Raw genomic sequence first — 18976 nt, 5'->3', positions numbered from 1 at the left:
GAGCAGGACTCATGAGAGCTGAATAGATAAAGTGAGAGACCAGAATGAATCAAATCCATCATCACAGCAAAGGAATGTATTTTGTGAGCTAGAAAATGAACATTCTGACAGTCTGAGGCAGGGTGCTCTGCAATCATCCTAGTCCAGCTATTGACAGGGATAATGTGGCATTTCGTATTTGTCAGTATGAATTAAATGAGTGGGGCCTGCCTTGATGACTGTATTAGATGTACACTACTTGTCCAATAGATTTTTGTGGCCTTGAATTATTACTCCCGGAATGACATGCTAGCTAATGATAAACCTACAGTATCTGCTCCTGCTAGCTAGCAACATATCTTCTTATTAGCAAGTTAGCTATATTGCTAAGGTTGCTGTGTTCTAAGTTGGGAGTCGTTTTACAGCTTGCATTGACGGTCTCATGTTTCTATAACTAAATAGTTCAAAATAAATAGACTTGATACCCGATAGCAGTTTTGTCGGACGAAGATTGCTCTCGAGATGTCACCAGCTGTCTACTACCTTAGATACGGACACTGTGACTGGCAGACGTGATCAGCAGAGAGAGTACCATGAATAGTACACACGTTTTGAGTTTAGTACTCTAGCGAACATAAAAGGTATGTGTTTAAATGTTTGTGTTCAGAAGAGAAAAAAAACACTATGTAAAAACCAGCTCCTCCCTCGACAGAGATTGATCATCTCGAAAACTTAAGCAGATTCTGTCGCTTGCTACGGGCCATCACCTAAAGGGGTCCAGAAGGACCTTTACCTAGAACAGCAAGCTGATACAGGCCATATTGTAACCAAATACACGTCTCAAATCTAACGGTTATTGCTACCAGGTGCATTGATCCATGTTATAGTAGTTCCTGTCTCAATCTTAGACAATATGAATATCTTCATTTATTTCATTGCCTCATTTCATAACTCACTGTTACTCCTCCTTGATCAGATGGCCCAGTGGTGCCAGCTGCAACTACTGGAGTCTAAATACCTGGAGCAGGTCGACCAGCTCTACGATGACTCCTTCCCCATGGACATCAGACAGTACCTCAGCAAATGGATTGAGAGCATCGACTGGTAAGCAGTGACGGGAGGAGAGAGTCTGCTGTATTTAATAGATACATATAGATTCTATTCTACTATATTTGGATCTATGCCATTCTATTTTAGTGATGCTGAGACGCTGCTGTATAATGGATCTATAAAGCTCTAATATCGCTACTGTTATCTATTCACATAACTTCATCCGATCTCTTCCCCTGTGATTGAAACCCTGTAGGGAAAATGTGGCTGTTCAGGACTCCTTAGCAACAGTACGTTTCCATGACCTCCTAGCCCAGCTGGATGATCAACACAGCCGCTTCGCCCTGGAAAACAACTTCCTGCTACAACACAACATCCGCAAGATCAAGAGAAACCTCCAGGTATAGTATGAGCTCAGTCACGTCTGTGCCAGTGGCCTTCCATACTGTATTGCTTGTATGCTACAGTAATGATCTATAATAACTGTTTTTAGTATTATTCTGGTTATGACCCCAGTGTCTGAATGGTTTTTGGGATTTATAGTAATAAAGTACACACTTTCACAGGACCACTTTCAGGAGGACCCCGTTCACATGGCCATGATCATCTCCAGAAACCTGAAGGAGGAGCAGAAGATCCTGGCTGCTGCCAAAAGCATAGAGGTCCCCTACATTGACTTTTATTGACATGCATTGTAATTAACAAAATCACCACACTATCCACGCTTTCAGATATTGTAGGTGATACATAACTGTATATTGGAGCGTTTACATGCTTTAACTGTGAGGTTAAATGAACAGTATTTTCTTCTCAGACCAACAGAGAAAACACACAGACTAGCATGGTTCTGGAGAAACAAAAACTGGACAACAAAGTCAAAGACATGAAAAACAAGGTTCAGGTGAGTGATCGTTTCCATCATTATACTACACTGCTCAAAGAAATAAAGGGAACACTAAAATAACACATCCTAGATCTGAATGAATGAAATATTCTTATTAAATACTTTTTTCTTTACATAGTTGAATGTTCTGACAACAAAATCACACAAAAATTATCAATGGAAATCAAATTTATCAACCCATGGAGGTCTGGATTTGGAGTCACACTCAAAATTAAAGTGGAAAACCACACTACAGGTTGATCCAACTTTGATGTAATGTCCTTAAAACAAGTCAAAATGTGGCTCAGTAGTGTGTGTGGCCTCCACGTGCCTGTATGACCTCCCTACAATGCCTGGGCATGCTCCTATGAGGTGGCGGATGGTCTCCTGAGGGATCTCCTCCCAGACCTGGACTAAAGCATCCGCCAACTCCTGGACAGTGGTGCAACGTGGCGTTGGTGGATGGAGCGAGACATGATGTCCCAGATGTGCTCAATTGGATTCAGGTCTGGGGAACGGACGGGCCAGTCCATAGCATCAATGCCTTCCTCTTGCAGGAACTGCTGACACACTCCAGCCACATGAGGTCTAGCATTGTCTTGCATTAGGAGGAACCCAGGGCCAACCGCACCAGCATATGGTCTCACAAGGGGTCTGAGGATCTCATCTCGGTACCTAATGGCAGTCAGGCTACCTCTGGCGAGCACATGGAGGGCTGTGCGGCCCCCCAAAGAAATGCCACCCCACACCATGACTGACCCACCGCCAAACCGGTCATGCTGGAGGATGTTGCAGGCAGCAGAACGTTCTCCACGGCGTCTCCAGACTCTGTCACATGTGCTCAGTGTGAACCTGTTTTTATCCGTGAAGAGCACAGGGCGCCAGTGGCGAATTTGCCAATCTTGGTGTTCTCTGGCAAATGCCAAACGTCCTGCACGGTGTTGGGCTGTAAGCACAACCCCCACCTGTGGACGTCGGGCCCTCATACCACCCTCATGGAGTCTGTTTCTGACCGTTTGAGCAGACACATGCACATTTGTGGCCTGCTGGAGGTCATTTTGCAGGGCTCTGGCAGTGCTCCTCCTGCTCCTCCTTGCACAAAGGCGGAGGTAGTCGTCCTGCTGCTGGGTTGTTGCCCTCCTACGGCCTCTTCCACATCTCCTGATGTACTGGCCTGTGTCCTGGTAGCGCCTCCATGCTCTGGACACTATGCTGACAGACACAGCAAACCTTCTTGCCACAGCTCGCATTGATGTGCCATCCTGGATGAGCTGCACTACCTGAGCCACGGTTGTAGACTCCGTCTCATGCTACCACTAGAGTGAAAGCACCGCCAGCATTCAAAAGTGACCAAAACATCAGCCAGGAAGCATAGGAACTGAGAAGTGGTCTGTGGAGAACCACTCCTTTATTGGGGGTGTCTTGCTAATTGCCTATAATGTCCACCTGTTGTCTATTCCATTTGCACAACAGCATGTGAAATTTATTGTCAATCAGTGTTGCTTCCTAAGTGGACAGTTTGATTTCACAGAAGTGTGATTGACTTGGAGTTACATTGTGTTGTTTAAGTGTTCCCTTTATTTTTTTGAGCAGTGTATATGTTGATTCCGTCAGTGATTTGCAGTACGTGTTCATGCATGTCAGGTTTGCCATCTATCTGATCCAACGCGTTTATCTCACTTGCTAGGAAGCGGATCAGAATGTAAAGTCTCTGGAATACCTTCAAGATGAGCATGACTTTAAGGAAAATACTCTTAAGAACAGAGGTGAGGTGTTTTATTCTCTATCTGTAGTAGATCATCTATTTACAGGAATCTGCGTTTCAAGTATAGTCAGTAAGATGATGTTTTTCCTTCTCCCACTTTAGAACATGAAATGAACGGGCTGACACCGAAACAGCTGGAACACGAGAAGCTGCTGATTGCAGAGATGTGTTTGAAGCTGAAGATCAAGAGAGGGGTAAGAGGGGTCAGGATGAGGTTAAACGGTGACGTTTTATCATGACATTGTACTGTGAATTTTAACCGATTTGTTTACGCCTCAATCACCACTAAAACTACATGTATTTTAGTCATTCAGAACAGTTGCGACTAAGGGTGCTTTCACACCAAATTGGTTTGGTGCATTTGGACTGGTGTGAACATTATATCCGCACTTGGGAGGGCACTAAACAATGCACAGGGGTTCACTCAAAAAGGGTGGTCTTGGTTCAATTCAATTCGTACAACTGCTGCGGTTCGCTGAAGGTGAGAATGCAGTCAGCCAAAACACAGGAAAAGAGGTTGCGCATTATTTTTGATTGTTTGACAGCATTTTATTTAATGCTCGCAGCATCATCACTTGAGGTCTCTGAAACATTTTGTGAGTAGCAACGCATTCGTGAGTGCATCCAATGCAGGTTAGGGGAGCCGGGGGGTTATACCGGGGGGCTATACCGGGGGTATAGCTGAATATAGCCTATTCACCTTGCAGTTAGAGCGGCTATTGCGCTACGTTTCCTCCTTCGTGTTGTTGGAAGACCAAAGCGAAAGTAATATGAAGATCGGGACACACAAGTGATGCTTTAGAATAATCAGAGATGGATTTAACGTGAGCATTTAAACAAATGACTTTTATGGATACATGGTTTTGTTGAGGAATTTTTTGTTCGTTTGACATTTGGAAATGTGAAACCAATCGGATCAAATAGGAGGGAAAAGACAATGTTAACAAATAGATTAGAACTATATCTCAAAACTATATGTGAAAACGCCCTTAGTGTATTATCCAGCAATAACCAGCCTACTAACGTTGAAGAGTAGATAATAACTGTTCTTTGTGTGCATGGGACTTTACTTAATTTCCCCCACAGGAAGTGGTTGGCCAGTTGGCGGAGGTGCTCAACATGGCCGAGGCGGTCCAGTCAGACCTGATCTCAGAGGAGCTGGCGGAGTGGAAGAAGAGGCAGCAGATCTCCTGTATCGGAGGACCACCCAACGCATGTCTGGACCAACTGCAGAACTGGTGAGGAGGCTAGTTCATTCTTTCGGGCATCTCTTGTCTGATCAAGCAAAAATATGAATTTAGGAACCCAACAAATAAAGTAATCTTCTTATTCGGCTTCATCTTCTTCTTCCCCTGTAGGTTCACAGCGGTGGCGGAAAGCCTGCAGCAGGTGAGGCAGCAGCTGAAGGAGCTCCAGGAACTAGAGCAGAAGTACACATACGACAACGACCCAATCAAACAGCAGAAAGGCTTCCTGGAGGGGCGGGCCCTGACACTGTTCCGGAACCTCCTAGAACAGTGAGTGACACCACATTTGTATTCCAATGTTAAAGGACCATTCTGTGTTTTTCGCTGGTGTTTGTGATTATTTTATTGTTTTTTTTCCCCAATTTTGTGGTATCCAATTGGTAGTTTACAGTCTTGTCCCGTCGCTGCAATTCCCGTACGGACTCGGGAGAGGCGAAGGTCGAGAGCCATGCGTCCTCTGAAACACGACATTGCCAAGGCTCACTGCTTCTTGACACAGTGCTCGCTTAACCCAGAAGCTAGCCGCACCAATGTGTTGGAGGAAACACCGTACAACTGCCGATCGCAGTCAGTGTGCATGCTCCCGGCCGCAACAAGGAATCGCTAGACAGTGATGGGACAAGGACATCCCGGCAGGCCAAACCCTCCCCTAACCCGGAGGACACTTGGCCAATTGTGCGCCGCCGCATGGGTCTCAGCCGGCTGTGACATAGCCTGGGGTCGAACCTGGGTCTATAGTGGCGCCTCTAGCACTGCTATGCAGTGCCTTAGACCTCTGAAAGTATTCAGACCCCTTGACTTTTTCCACATTTATGGAAACCACCAGACTCAACATCAACAGTGAAGAGGCAACTCTGGATGCTGGCCTTCTAGGTAGAGTTCCTCTGTCCAGTGTCTGTGTTCTTTTGCCCATCTTAAACTTGTATTTTTATTGGCCAGTCTGAGATATGTCTTTTTCTTTGCAAATCTGCCTAGAAGGCCAGCTTCCCGGAGTCGCCTCTTCACTGTTGACGTTGAGACTGGTGTTTTACGGGTACTATTTAATGAAGTTGCCAGTTGAGGACTTGTGAGGTGTATTTTTCTCAAGCTAGACACTCTAATGTACTTGACCTCTTGCTCAGTTGTGCACTGGGGCCTCCCACTTCTCTTTCTATTCTGGTTAGACAGTTTGCACTGTTCTGTGAAGGGAGTAGTACACAGCGTTGTACGAGATCAGTTTCTTGGCAATTTCTCGCATGGAATTGCCATCATTTCTCAGAACAAGAATAGACTGACGAGTTTCAGAAGAAAGTTATTTGTTTCTGGCCATTTTGAGCCTATAATTGAACCCACAAATGCTGATGCTCCAGATACTCAACTAGTCTAAGGAAGGCCAGTTTTATTGCTTCTTTAATCAGATCAACAGTTTTCAGCTGTGCTAACATAATTGCAAAATGGTTTTCGAATGAGAAATTAGCCTTTTAAAATGATGAACTTGGATTAGCTAACACAACATGCCATTGGAACACAGGAGTGATGGTTGCTGATAATGGGCTTCTGTACGCCTATGTAGATATTCCATAAAACATCTGCTGTTTCCAGCTACAATAGACATTTATAACATTTACAATGTCTGCACATTATTTCTGATCAATTTGATGTTATTTTAATGGACAAAAAATGTGCTTTTCTTTCAAAAACAAGGACATTTCTAAGTGACCCCAAACTTTTGAACGGTAGTGTATATATACTGTATATTCTACCCATTTGTTCTTGAAGAATATCTTAATGCCTCTATACAATATATCCCCTCTAAATTCCTTGTGTCTATGGTGTTTCTCAGTTCCTTGGTGGTGGAGAGACAGCCCTGTATGCCCACACATCCACAGAGACCTCTGGTGCTGAAGACACAGGTGCAGTTCACTGTCAAGCTCCGGTAAGCACAACACAACAGCACCTCCCGTCTGTAGTTCCTCCCGTCAGTAGTTCCTATGAATCTGTCCAGACCTGGTTGAGTTTTGATTAGCATTTTCTCTCTAGATTTCTTGTGAAGCTCCAGGAATTCAATTATCAACTCAAAGTGAAAGCTTTGTTTGACAAGTAAGTGGATGAGTGTGGTAGAATATATGTGTTTGTCCGTTGTTATGCCCTGCTCTTGAATTTGTGACGTGAATACATAACTAAAGAAGGAATGCACATTGCGTTTTCCCTCCAGGGACGTTACAGAAAAGAAAGGGTTTCGTAAGTTCAACATATTGGGCACCAACACAAAAGTTCTGAATATGGAGGAGTCAAATGGAAGCCTGGCTGCAGAGTTTCGCCATTTGGTAAGCTGGCACCATTTACAACTGGCATACAGGGCATTACACCTGAACGAGTTGTCCCGATTTTCCATTTGGACCTGCACTGTCATCACTCCTTACAGTTTATTCTCTGGTCTCAACACAGCAACTGAAAGAGCAGAAAGTAGCCGGCAACAGAACAAATGAGGTGAGAGATTACCTGGGTTATATGACTGCCCTATAATGACAAGGTGATCAGTTACAGTCAATTCATTCCGATAGATATGAGAAGTGCTAAGCACAGCGTGGCACTGAGTCCTAGGGTGGGTCACAATGATATCTCTTTTCTCCTGAAGAGTGCACTCGTTCACCACTTCCCACATATGTTAAAGCATTGAATTGGTATGGTTCGGAGGGAGTTTCCATCATATTTCTCATACCAGTCATTTTCCTTTCAAATCAGGGAAGTGAACAAGTGCAGACTTTTGGAGGAAGGCAAGACAATTGGGACATAGCCCCTAATGTGTTGCTGTCTGACCGTGTTATTCCAGGGGCCTCTCATTGTGACAGAGGAGCTGCACTGCATCTGCTTTGAGTCTGAACTCAACCAGTCAGGTCTGGAGCTCAAGCTAGAGGTAAGTGATCTGAAATATAGTTCAGAAAGGAAACACCAAGTAGAATTTTTTAAATATTTTTTTTTACAATTGATTTAAGAATGAATAATGCAAGTCGTGGCGATATAGGCTCTACTCCTTCAGGGTAGCTCACTGCCCATGCAAAGCATCAATATCTAAAATGACCTACAAGCAGGAAAACAGAACCTAACAGGTCGAGGCTGGGGTGATGGTGGGAGTAAAGAAGCAAACGGATACTAGCAGGATGTGTTAGCAGAATCAGTCATCTTAAATAGAACGCCAAATAAGGTGAAGGGGATCGTTACTAGCATCTAATTGGTGCCATCTCAGCTGATGCTGAAGCGGGCACTCGGCTTCCTTTTCTGAACTGGCTTCGCTATATTTCAGAAAACAAACACCACATAGAAATATGTTTAACCATTTATTAAATAATGAAGATTTCAAGTCTTGGCGATATAGGCTCTGTTACATCAGGGGAGCTCACTGCAACAAGCAAAGCGTTAATATATAAAATTACCTACATGCTATACCAATCCCCCAAATCAGCAGAACCATACACACTATGTGTCACTACTGCAGAAAGTGCCATTGAGACATGATCAAATAGACCAGCTAGGTCATCCTACCATTACAAGACTATACAATGTGTGAATATGAACCATGTGTAGAATGCGCTGTGCAACGTATGTCTTGTACAGTGCCTTGCAAAAGCATTCATCCCCCTTGGCGTTTTTCCTATTTTGTTGCATTACAAGCTGTAATTTAAATAGATTTTTATTTGGATTTCATGTAATGGACATAAACAAAATAGTCCAAATTGGTGAAGTGAAATAAAAAAAATAACTTGTTTCAAGAAATTATACAAAATAAAAAACTGAAAAGTGGTGCGTGCATATGTATTCACCCCTTTGTTATGAAGCCGAGTTCAAACAGGTGCAGTTAATACAGGTAATGAGTGGAGAACAGGAGGGCTTCTTAAAGAAAAAACGAACAGGTCTGTGAGAGCCGGAATTCTTACTGGTTGGTAGGTGATCAAATACTTATGTCATGCAATAAAATGCAAATTAATTACTTAAAAATCATACAATGTGATTTTCTGGATTTTTGTTTTAGATTCCGTCTCTCACAGTTGAAGTGTACCTATGATAAAAATGACAGACCTCTACATGCTTTGTAAGTAGGAAAACCTGCAAATTCGGCAGTGTATCAAATACATCCCACGGAGCGCCATTCAATCCATTATTAAAAAATGGAAAGAATATGGCACCATAACAAACCTGTCAAGAGCGAGCCGCCCACCAAAACTTACAGACCAGGCAAGGAGGGCATTAATCAGAGAGGTAACAAAGAGACAAACGATAACCCTGAAGGAGCTGCAAAGCTCCACCGCGGAGATTGGAGTATCTGTCCATAGGACCACTTAGTACACTCCACAGAGCTGGGCTTTACCGAAGAGTGTCCAGAAAAAATATATTGCTTAATGAAAAAAATAAGCATACACGTTTGTTGTTCGCCAAAAGTGGGAGACTCCACAAACATATGGAAGAAGGTACTCTGGTCAGATGAGACTAAAATTTCGCTTTTTGTCCAAGGAAAGCGCTGTCTGGCGCAAACCCAACACCTCTCATTACCCAGAGAACAACATCCCCACAGTGAAGCATGGTGGTGGCAGCATCATGCTGTGGGGATATTTTTCATCGGCAGGGACAGGGAAACTGGTCAGAATTGAAGGAATAATGGATGGTGCTAAATACAGGGAAATTCTTGAGGGAAACCTGTTTCAGTCTTCCAGAGACTGGGACGGAGGCTCACCTTCCAGCAGGACAATGACCCTAAGCATACTGCTAAAACAACACTTGAGTGGTTTACGGGAAAACATTTAAATGTATTGGAAAGGCCTAGTCAAAGCCCAGACCTCAATCCAATTGAGAATCTGTGGTATGACTTAAAGATTGCTGTACACCACCGGAACCCATCCAACTTGAAGGAGCTGGAGCAGTTTTGCCTTGAAGAATGGGAAAAAAATCCCAGTGGCAAGATGTGCCAAGCTTATAGAGACATACCCCCAAGGCTTGCAGCTGTAATTGCTGCAAAATGTGTCTCTACAAAGTATTGACTTTGGTTGGGGGGGTGAATTGTTATGCATGCTCAAGTTCTGTTTTTTTTTTGTCTTGTTTGTTTCACAATAAAAAATATTTTGCATCTTCAAAATGTTGTGTAAATCAAATGACACAAATCCCCCCAAAAATCCATTTTAATTCCAGGTTGTAAGGCAACAAAATAGGAAAAATGCCGGGGGGGGGATACTTTCACAAGCCACTATAGTTCTCATATGACACTGGTGACCCTTGCTTGAGGCAAGGTGAGCTGTTATCTTAGGACAAATATACTATCTAACTAGCAACCGTAAGCAGTACGGACCCAACCACCCTGGAGACGCACCGCCGGGTGCTCACACTGAAACTAAATAAGTAATCATCTGACGGGTCAGCATAAGGAGATATTTTTATCTAACAAGCAAACGTAAGCAATATGAGCCAGTCTACCACCTGCAGCTACGGTGCCTTCAGAAAGTATTCAGACCCCTTGACCCCTAGATGTTAAAATGTGAGTGTCCATAATGCAAACAGTACTTAAGAGATAATGCAAGATTAAAGGGAAGGAGCACTTAGTGTATCTCAGACTGAGGAACCCATAAAGCCATCATACGGGCCCGCCTTTGGAAAAGTGCAATGCAACTACAACACTTTTGCCTCAACTTGGACTCAAACTTGTGCTACTGAGAGAGAGCGAGAGAGAGAGAGGCTTTTCCTAAGGCCATGAGAGTAGCGGAAAGGTTGATCCTGATTAGGCTGCGCACATAGCATAAAACAACATGCAGGTGCATGCACGAGTGTGCAAAGGGAGAGTGACATGATCATCTAAAACCTAGGTCTACAATATAGTCTGAGAGAAGATAGATGATGACCTGATAACAAGAAGAAATAGACCAAATAGATACTGAAATATGCCTGCATATTAGTTAGCTCAGAACAGAAGCGGCAAGTATAGCTATAATTGCACACTATTTCAGACCTGCACGTTAAATTGAGTGTTTTTAGCTAAATGTATAAGGGAAGGTCCCAGAATGATTAACCTACAGTCAGAATATGTACGGAATTATAAATGTGACTGGAAGACACCGTAAATGTATAGCTGATACTATAGTGTCTTGCAGCGGTCTGGTGTCCCGCGCGACACATAATAGGCTACTATCTAGACTGCCCTAAACAAATTTGCGGCCGCATGAGACCAAATACTATCAAATCGGCGTGATAAGCACCAACCTGCTCGTGTCATCAAGAAAACATTGGTACTCGCTGTATATCGACGCATAAAGACTAGTGTAGGCTACTTCCTCCTGTATAGGCGAGTCAATTTCTATGTGATGGGGTGTTAACCGAGCGCACAGACCCTGCCCGATACTGGCATTGGAAATAAAAAACAAATAAAGTATACAATACTCCCGAGACAAATCTACGAGCTAGCTAGTTGTAGCCGCTATTGACAACAGCAGAGCAGCGACGTGGATTGATCCTCGCAGCCAGACATGCCACATGAGCATATTGAATGAGGTTCAAATCAGAAAAACGCAGCATAGTGAGAAGCGGCTAGTTACAGCAGCAGCGTCAATGCTGCAAAAGAAGCAAACGCATACTAGCAATCACAGCTGAGGCGGGGACTCAGGTTCCCTATCTGAACTGGCTTCTATTTATATTAGGCCTACACTCCCATTTTCATAAGGTCCAACAGCACTCTGACCTTATTTAATTTGACTTTCTCTGGCCTCTGGTCCTTCTTAGACCATCTCCCTGCCCATCGTGGTCATCTCCAACGTCAGCCAGTTGCCCAGTGGCTGGGCCTCCATCCTGTGGTACAACATGCTGACCAGCGAACCCAAGGTAGAACAGTGCATTCATTCAATTTAACCTTTATGTATACATGTAATTTGCATTGAGATCAAATCTCATTGCAAGAGAGACCTGTTCAGAAGGCCAACGCATTAGCCAGTCTAAATCAGATTTTAAAAAATTGACAGTACACAAACGCACTGCTCTCCTTTTCTGTCTCGCTCGTTTTCCCTGGTCTGTCCCAGAACCTGAAGTTCTTCCTGAGCCCTCCTGCAGCATCCTGGGGTCAGCTGTCTGAGGTGCTGAGCTGGCAGTTCTCCTCTGTCACCAAGAGGGGACTCAATGAAGAGCAGCTAGGCATGCTGGCCGACAAACTACTGGGTGAGTCATGATGGGGGGGGATTGGCTTTTGTTATGTTACCATACTTCTAATAACGTTGCTGGTTGATTTACAAACTCCCGATACTTCATGATGAGGTTAACCTAGATACATTTTCTAACAGGCCAGAAAGCACAGAGGAATCCTGAGGGCCTTATCCCCTGGACCAAGTTCTGTAAGGTAGGTCATGACTACAATATACAGAATACAACATCTTTACAGTTGTAATATAGAAGGACCTAGTAATCCATCTAGACATCTGAAGACACATTGTCTACTGTAGAGTCTCAATGAGAAGAGCTTTCCCTTCTGGCTGTGGATCGAAGCTATCCTGGACCTCATCAAGAGACACCTGCTGTCCCTGTGGAACGATGGGTGAGTTAGTTCTTTATCAGTCGGTTGAACATTATCATTATCTGCGTTAGCAGAATGGTATCCATAGCTGCAATTTCTCAGCACAAAAGCAAACAACTACACTGTTAAGCTCTAGTAAGCTGAGGAACCCTCAATTCGGTTCTCTTATATCGAGGCAGAGTTGTTTTGATAACTGGTTGAGGAATTTGGTAGCAACAGCATTGAGTCACAATCAGTCGATTCTTGTAAAAATGGAAAAAGTCGGTGTTTGTATTCGATAAAGGTTTGTATTGAAAGTATGAATTTCAGCACACCGCTGAAGGAACGCAGTTGTATATGACAAACATAGGTACAGGTAAGCTTTTTCAGAATTTACATTTTTACGACAATCAATTGATGGTGACTCAATGTTGTTGCTAGCAAATCCCGCGACCAGTTATTAAAACTCAACTCCGCCTCGATATAAGAGAACTGAGTTGCGCGTTCCTCTTGCTAGCTCTAATGGACTACCAGGGACCACACATGGCTGAATCAGGTACAGTGCATTCGGAAAGTATTCTGGGAAGGGCCCCTTTTCCACATGTTCTTACTTTACAGACTTATTCTAAAATGGATTCAACAAAAATCCTAATCAATCACAGTACCCCATAATGACCAAGCGAAAACAGGTTTTTAGAAATGTATTAAAAATAAAAACATAAGTATTCAGACCCTTTGCTATGAGACTCGAAATTGAGCTCAGGTGCATCCTGTTTCCGGTGATCATCCTTCAGATGTTGCTACAACTTGATTGGAGTCCACCTGTGGTAAATTCAATTTATTTGACATGACTTGGAAAGGCACACACCTGTCTATATAAGGTCCCACAGTTGACAGTGCATGTCAGAGCAAAAACCAAGCCAAGAGGTCGAAGGAATTGTCCGTAAAGCTCCTAGACAGGATTGTGATGAGGTACAGATCTGGGGAAGAGTACCAAAAAATGTCTGCAGCATTGAAGGTCCCCAAGAACAGATTGGCCTCCATCATTCTTAAATGGAAGAAGTTTGGAACCACCAAGACTCTTGCAAGAGCTGGCCGCCCGGCCAAACTGAGAAATCGAGGGAGAAGGGCCTTCGTCAGGGAGGTGACCAAGAAACCAATGGTCACGTTGACAGAGCTTCAGAGTTCCTCTGTGGAGATGGGAAAACCTTCCAGAAGGACTACTATCTCTGCTGCACTCCACCAATCAAGCCTTTATGGTAGAGTGGCCAGATGGAAGCCACTCTTCAGTAAAATGCAAATGACAGTCTGCTTGGAGTTTTTCAAAAAGCAACTAAAGGACTCGCAGACCATGAGAAACAAGATGGCGCCAGAGAGGATGGCTGCCACTTTATTGGATCTTAACCATCCGTGCCATTTTTTTTTTTTTCACATTGTATTAAAAAAAAATCTTACCTAATGTTGCTGCTACCTTCTCTTATGACCGAAAAGAGCTTCTGGACATCATAACAGCGACTACTAACCTTGAATTGGTTCATTTATGAGTTGGGCGAGAAGGATTTACTCCAGACACCCGAACAGGCCCTCATCCCCGTAAGACAAGGCGTAGCGGTCTATGTATATTTGTAAACAACAGCTGGTGCACGGTATCTAAAGGAAGTCTCAAGGTTTTCCTCGCCTGAGGTAGAGTATCTCATGATAAGCTGTCGACCACACTATCTACCTAGAGAGTTTATTTGTATTTTTCGTAACTGTCTACATACCACCACAGACCGACGCAATGAGCTGTATACCACCATAAGCAAACAGGAAAATGCTCATCCAGAGGCGGCGCTCCTAGTGGCCGGGGACTTTAATGCAGGGAAACTTAAATCAGTTTTACCTAATTTCTTTCAGCATGTTAAATGTGCAGCCAGAGGGGAAAAGAACTTTAGACCAACTTTACTCCACACACAGATGCGTACAAAGCTCTCCCTCGCCCTCCATTTGGCAAATGTGACAATAATTCTATCCTGATTCCTGCTTACAAGCAAAAATTAAAGCAGGACGCACCAGTGACTCGGTCAATAAAAAAGTGGTCAGATGAAGCAGATGCTAAAATACAGGACTGTTTTGCTAACACAGACTGGAATATGTTCCGGGATTCTTCTGATGGCATTGAGGATTACACCACATCAGTCACTGGCTTCATCAATAAGTGTATTGATGACGTAGTCCCCACATTGACTGTACGTACATACCCCAACCAGAAGCCATGGATTACAGGCAACATCGGTACTGAGCTAAAGGGTAGAGCTGCCACTTTCAAGGAGCGGGACTCTAACCCAGAAACTTATAAGATATCCCGCTATGCCCTCTAACGAACCATCAAACAGGCGAAGTGTCAATACAGAACTAAGATCGTACTACACCGGCTCAGATGCTCGTCGGATGTGGCAGGGCTTGCAAACTATTATAGACTACAAAGGGAAGCTCAGCCGAGAGCTGCCCAGTGTCACGAGCCTACCAAATAAGCCTGCTAGCCTGCACGAGCCTGCTAAATAACTTATATGCTTGCTTCGAGGCAAGTAACACTGAAACATGCATGAGAGCATCAGCTGTTCCGAACAACTGTGTGATCACCCTCTCTGCAGCCGATGTGGGACCATCATAGTCCCTGTGCCCAAGAACACCAAGGTAACCTGTCTAAATGTCTTCCGCCCCGTAGCACTCACGTCTGTAGCCATGAAGTGCTTTGAAAGGCTGGTCATGGCTAACATCAACACCATTATCCCAGAAACCCTAGACCCACTCCAATTTGCATACCACCCAACAGATCCACAGATGATGCAATCTCTATTGCACTGCACTCTGCCCTTTCACACCTGGATGAAAGGAATACCTACGTGAGAATGCTATTCATTGACTACAGCTCAGCGTTCAACACCATAGTGTCCTCAAAGCTCATCACTAAACTAAGGACCCTGGGACTAAACACCTCCCTCTGCAACTGGATCCTGGACTTCCTGACAGGCCGCCCCCAGGTGGTAAGGGTAGGTAACAACACATCCGCCACGCTGATCCTCAACATGGGGGCTTTTAGGGGTACGTGCTCAGTCCCCTCCTGTACTCCCTGTTCACTCATGACTTCATGGCCAGGCACGACTCCAACACCATCATTAAGTTTGCCGATGACACAACAGTGGTAGGCCTGATCACCGACAACAATGAGACAGCCTATAGGGAGGAGGTCAGACTCCTGACCGCGTGGGGCAAGGACAACAACCTCTCCCTCAACATGATCAAGACAAAGGGCACAACAAAACATATTCCCCCTCGGGAGACTGAAAATATTTAGGTGTCACTTCTGGAGGAAACCTAGCACCGGTGAAGAATGGCGGTGGCAGCATCATGCTGCGAGTATGATTTTCAGCGGCAGGGACTGGGAGACTAGTCAGGATCGAGGGAAAGATGAACGGAGCAAAGTACAGAGAGATTCTTGATGAAAACCTGCTCCAGAGTGCTCAGGACCTGAACCAGACTTGAACCCAATCGAACATCTCTGAAGAGACCAGAGACCTGTAAATAGCTGTGCAGTGACTCTCCCCATCCAACCTGACAGAGCTTGAGAGGATCTGCCTAGAAGAATGGGAGAAACTCACCAAATACAGGTGTGCCAAGCTTGTAGCATCATACCCAAGACAACTTGAGGCTGTAATCGCTTCCAAAGGAGCTTCAACAAAGGGTCTGAATACTTATGTAAATGTGATATTTCAGTTTTTTATTTGTAATAATTTCTAAAAACCTGTTTCTGCTTTGTCATAATGGGGTAGATTGATGAGTAAAAAAAACAATTGATTCCCTTTTAGAATGAAGCTTTAACATAACAAAATGTGGAAAAAGTCAAGGGGTCTGAATACTTTCCAAATGCACTGTACATTTACAGAATTTTTGGACAATGTGAATTTCCCCTGTCAAATAGACGTAGAGGTTAAGAAATGTTTATTTTCTTTTTCTCACCCACACAGTTGCATCCTGGGCTTTGTGAGTAAGGAGAGGGAGAAGGCCCTGCTGACTGGGAAGTGTCCAGGCACGTTCTTGCTGCGCTTCAGTGAGAGTAGCAGAGACGGAGCCATCACATTCACTTGGGTGGAACACGACCAATACAGTGAGTCTGTGAAAACACACACCACACACAGCGGCCCTGTAGCCAATTACAATTAAAAGGTTGATATATCTTGATGTGTGTGTTTTGCAGATAAGCCTGTATTCCATGCAGTGGAGCCCTACACCAAGAAGGAACTGTCTGCCGTCTCTCTGCCTGACATCATCCGCACCTACAAGGTGATGGCAGCTGAGAACATCCCAGAGAACCCACTCCGCTTCCTCTACCCAGACATCCCCAAAGACAAGTCCTTCGGAAAGTACTACGCTAGGGCCTCAGAGGGTAAGCAGCCAGTGACCACTTTGTTTTCCAATCCTCTGCGAATATTATAATAAATAATATATGCCATTTAGCAGACACTTTTTTATCCAAAGCGACTTAGTCATACGTGTATACATTTTACGTGTGGGTGGTCCCAGAATAGAGAAGCATTACTGAAATCCACTTCCATTGTCCCACAAAGAGTGGCTGAAAATTCTTCTCTCTTCAGTTTGCTCCTCAACCATTCACCTTGGTAGCGATAGTGTTATTTTTGATTTACACAAAGCCCCTGTAAGGACCCGGATGTCTGTTTGGTAGACCATCGGGGTTGTGTTTTATGACCAACCTCTCTATCAATCTATTTTCTCTGTATAGCATTGAACGACCATAGGAGTTGGCTATAGATCACAGACAGATCTGGGACAAGTGGTCTTTATATCACTGGTCCACCATTTTAAATGTTTCAGCATCGGAGCCCATGGATGTGGAGAGCTCCAGCAGCACAGGGTACATGAAGACAGAACTCATATCAGTGTCAGAAGTGTAAGTCTCGAGTATCCTTCATAATACTCAATATTCATTTCGTTAAAAGGTAAAGATGCTATAAAATTCTTTATTTGTATTTGCAATAGTCTGGTTTGAGTATGATTTTATAATCTGATTTAACTGTTATTTTCACAATGTGTTCTAGTCACCCATCTAGACTGCAAGACAACATGATGCCCATGTCGCCAGACGTGTTCGGAGAGCTGAAGAGGAGCGTTGCACCAGTGTTCCAGTGTTGGACTGGTCCTAAGGAAATTGATGCTGTGGTGAGTCAAACTTCCCCTCTGGTGTTTATTCAATTCAATTCAATTGCAGTCTGATGCCAAACACTAAGAATTGAACAATGCATTAATTTGGGAATATGTCCCTTGAATTTCTCGTCCATTGTTGTTCTTTATCATACTCAGACGTCTGATCTCGGAGAGTTTTTAGCTGAAGACTTTCAGGTATTGTGAATGGTACCGGTTTCTCCGAATAAGCATGCCTTTGCTAGTAATAACAGGCTGTGGGCGATGTTTCAATAGTGCCAAATAATCACTGGTACCTACTGTAGTAACCTGCGGTACAATTGTTTTGTGTTTTCAGCATGAGGCTCATGTATGCATGATTGTCTGTAGTCTGCTACATTTCCTAACCAGTACGCAAACATCCTCTAAAAATCCTTCAATCCCTTGAGATTGGAATGAATGTGTGTGTATTGCAAATTCAATGTCATCATGGTGCCATTTATTTTGTCCCTCTGACCAATGGTAGTTTTGCATCCATAAAGACATTTTGCTCATGTTGACATTTTATCCATCCCTCTGTAGATGTTTGAGAACACACCTGACTTGGACCGCAACTGAGCCAACAGACATGTGGGACCTGATCTTTTAGTTTTATACTGAAGCCTATTTCATTTCCATCCTTTACCCTCCTTGAACTTCAGTAGTCACGTTCCAGAACAAATACACTTTTTGTTTGTACTGAGTCAGTTTTAGAAATATACATTACACTTATAAATTATTAGAGATATATATATATTACACAATGATATATATATATATATATATATATATATATATATATATTACACAATGAATAATTTGGTGATAATGTGCATGAACATAAAGCACTTAGCTAACTACTGTAACATTTGTATAATGAATGAATAGGGACTCCTATGTCTTTCCATGCCAATATTCAACAGCATACAGTCCCGTGTGGTTAACTTGCGACGCCGTGGCTATGGGATCGATTGTCATGGGGGACCAGTTAAAAGTGTGAAAATGTATGCACTCACTCTGGATAAGAGCGTCTACTAAATGACTCCAAAAAAGGAATAAAGGGAGATCTCATCCATCTTTAAAATGATATCTTTATTGTTTGATCATTGAAATAAATACAGTACCAGTCAAAAGTTTGGACATTCCAGGGTTTTTCTTTATTTTTGACTATTTTCTACATTGTAGAATAATAGTGAAGACAAACTATGCCGCACCAATGTGTCGGAGGAAACACCGTGCACCTGGCAACCTTGGTTAGCGTGCACTGCGCCCGGCCCGCCACAGAAGTCGCTGGTGCGAGATGAGACAAGGATATCCCTACCGGCCAAACCCACCCT

At 43.6% G+C, this 18976-nt stretch overlaps 1 protein-coding gene across 1 annotated transcript; it reads left to right on the top strand.

Moving 5' to 3' along the window:
• Window positions 1-955: 955 nt before the first annotated feature.
• On the top strand, window positions 956-17639 carry stat1-1 (signal transducer/activator of transcription; the record flags this gene model as incomplete). Its single annotated transcript, NM_001124707.1, is given in 21 exon segments — window positions 956-1083; window positions 1286-1430; window positions 1596-1691; window positions 1844-1930; window positions 3600-3678; window positions 3780-3871; window positions 4764-4915; window positions 5036-5194; window positions 6747-6839; window positions 6944-7003; window positions 7119-7230; window positions 7352-7393; window positions 7737-7820; window positions 11663-11761; window positions 11956-12091; window positions 12214-12269; window positions 12373-12464; window positions 16430-16569; window positions 16660-16848; window positions 17295-17370; window positions 17519-17639. Coding segments are annotated over 21 exon segments (2238 nt in total), but the record flags the coding sequence as incomplete, so codon positions are not given.
• Between the last annotated feature and the right edge of the window lie 1337 nt (window positions 17640-18976).

Source organism: Oncorhynchus mykiss, chromosome 18 (assembly GCF_057628025.1).
Source record: "Oncorhynchus mykiss isolate SJ-2025 chromosome 18, ASM5762802v1, whole genome shotgun sequence".
NCBI classification, from domain to species: domain Eukaryota; kingdom Metazoa; phylum Chordata; class Actinopteri; order Salmoniformes; family Salmonidae; genus Oncorhynchus; species Oncorhynchus mykiss.
The sequence above is the reverse complement of the archived record's forward strand: the minus strand, read 5'-3'. Positions and strand labels throughout refer to the sequence as shown.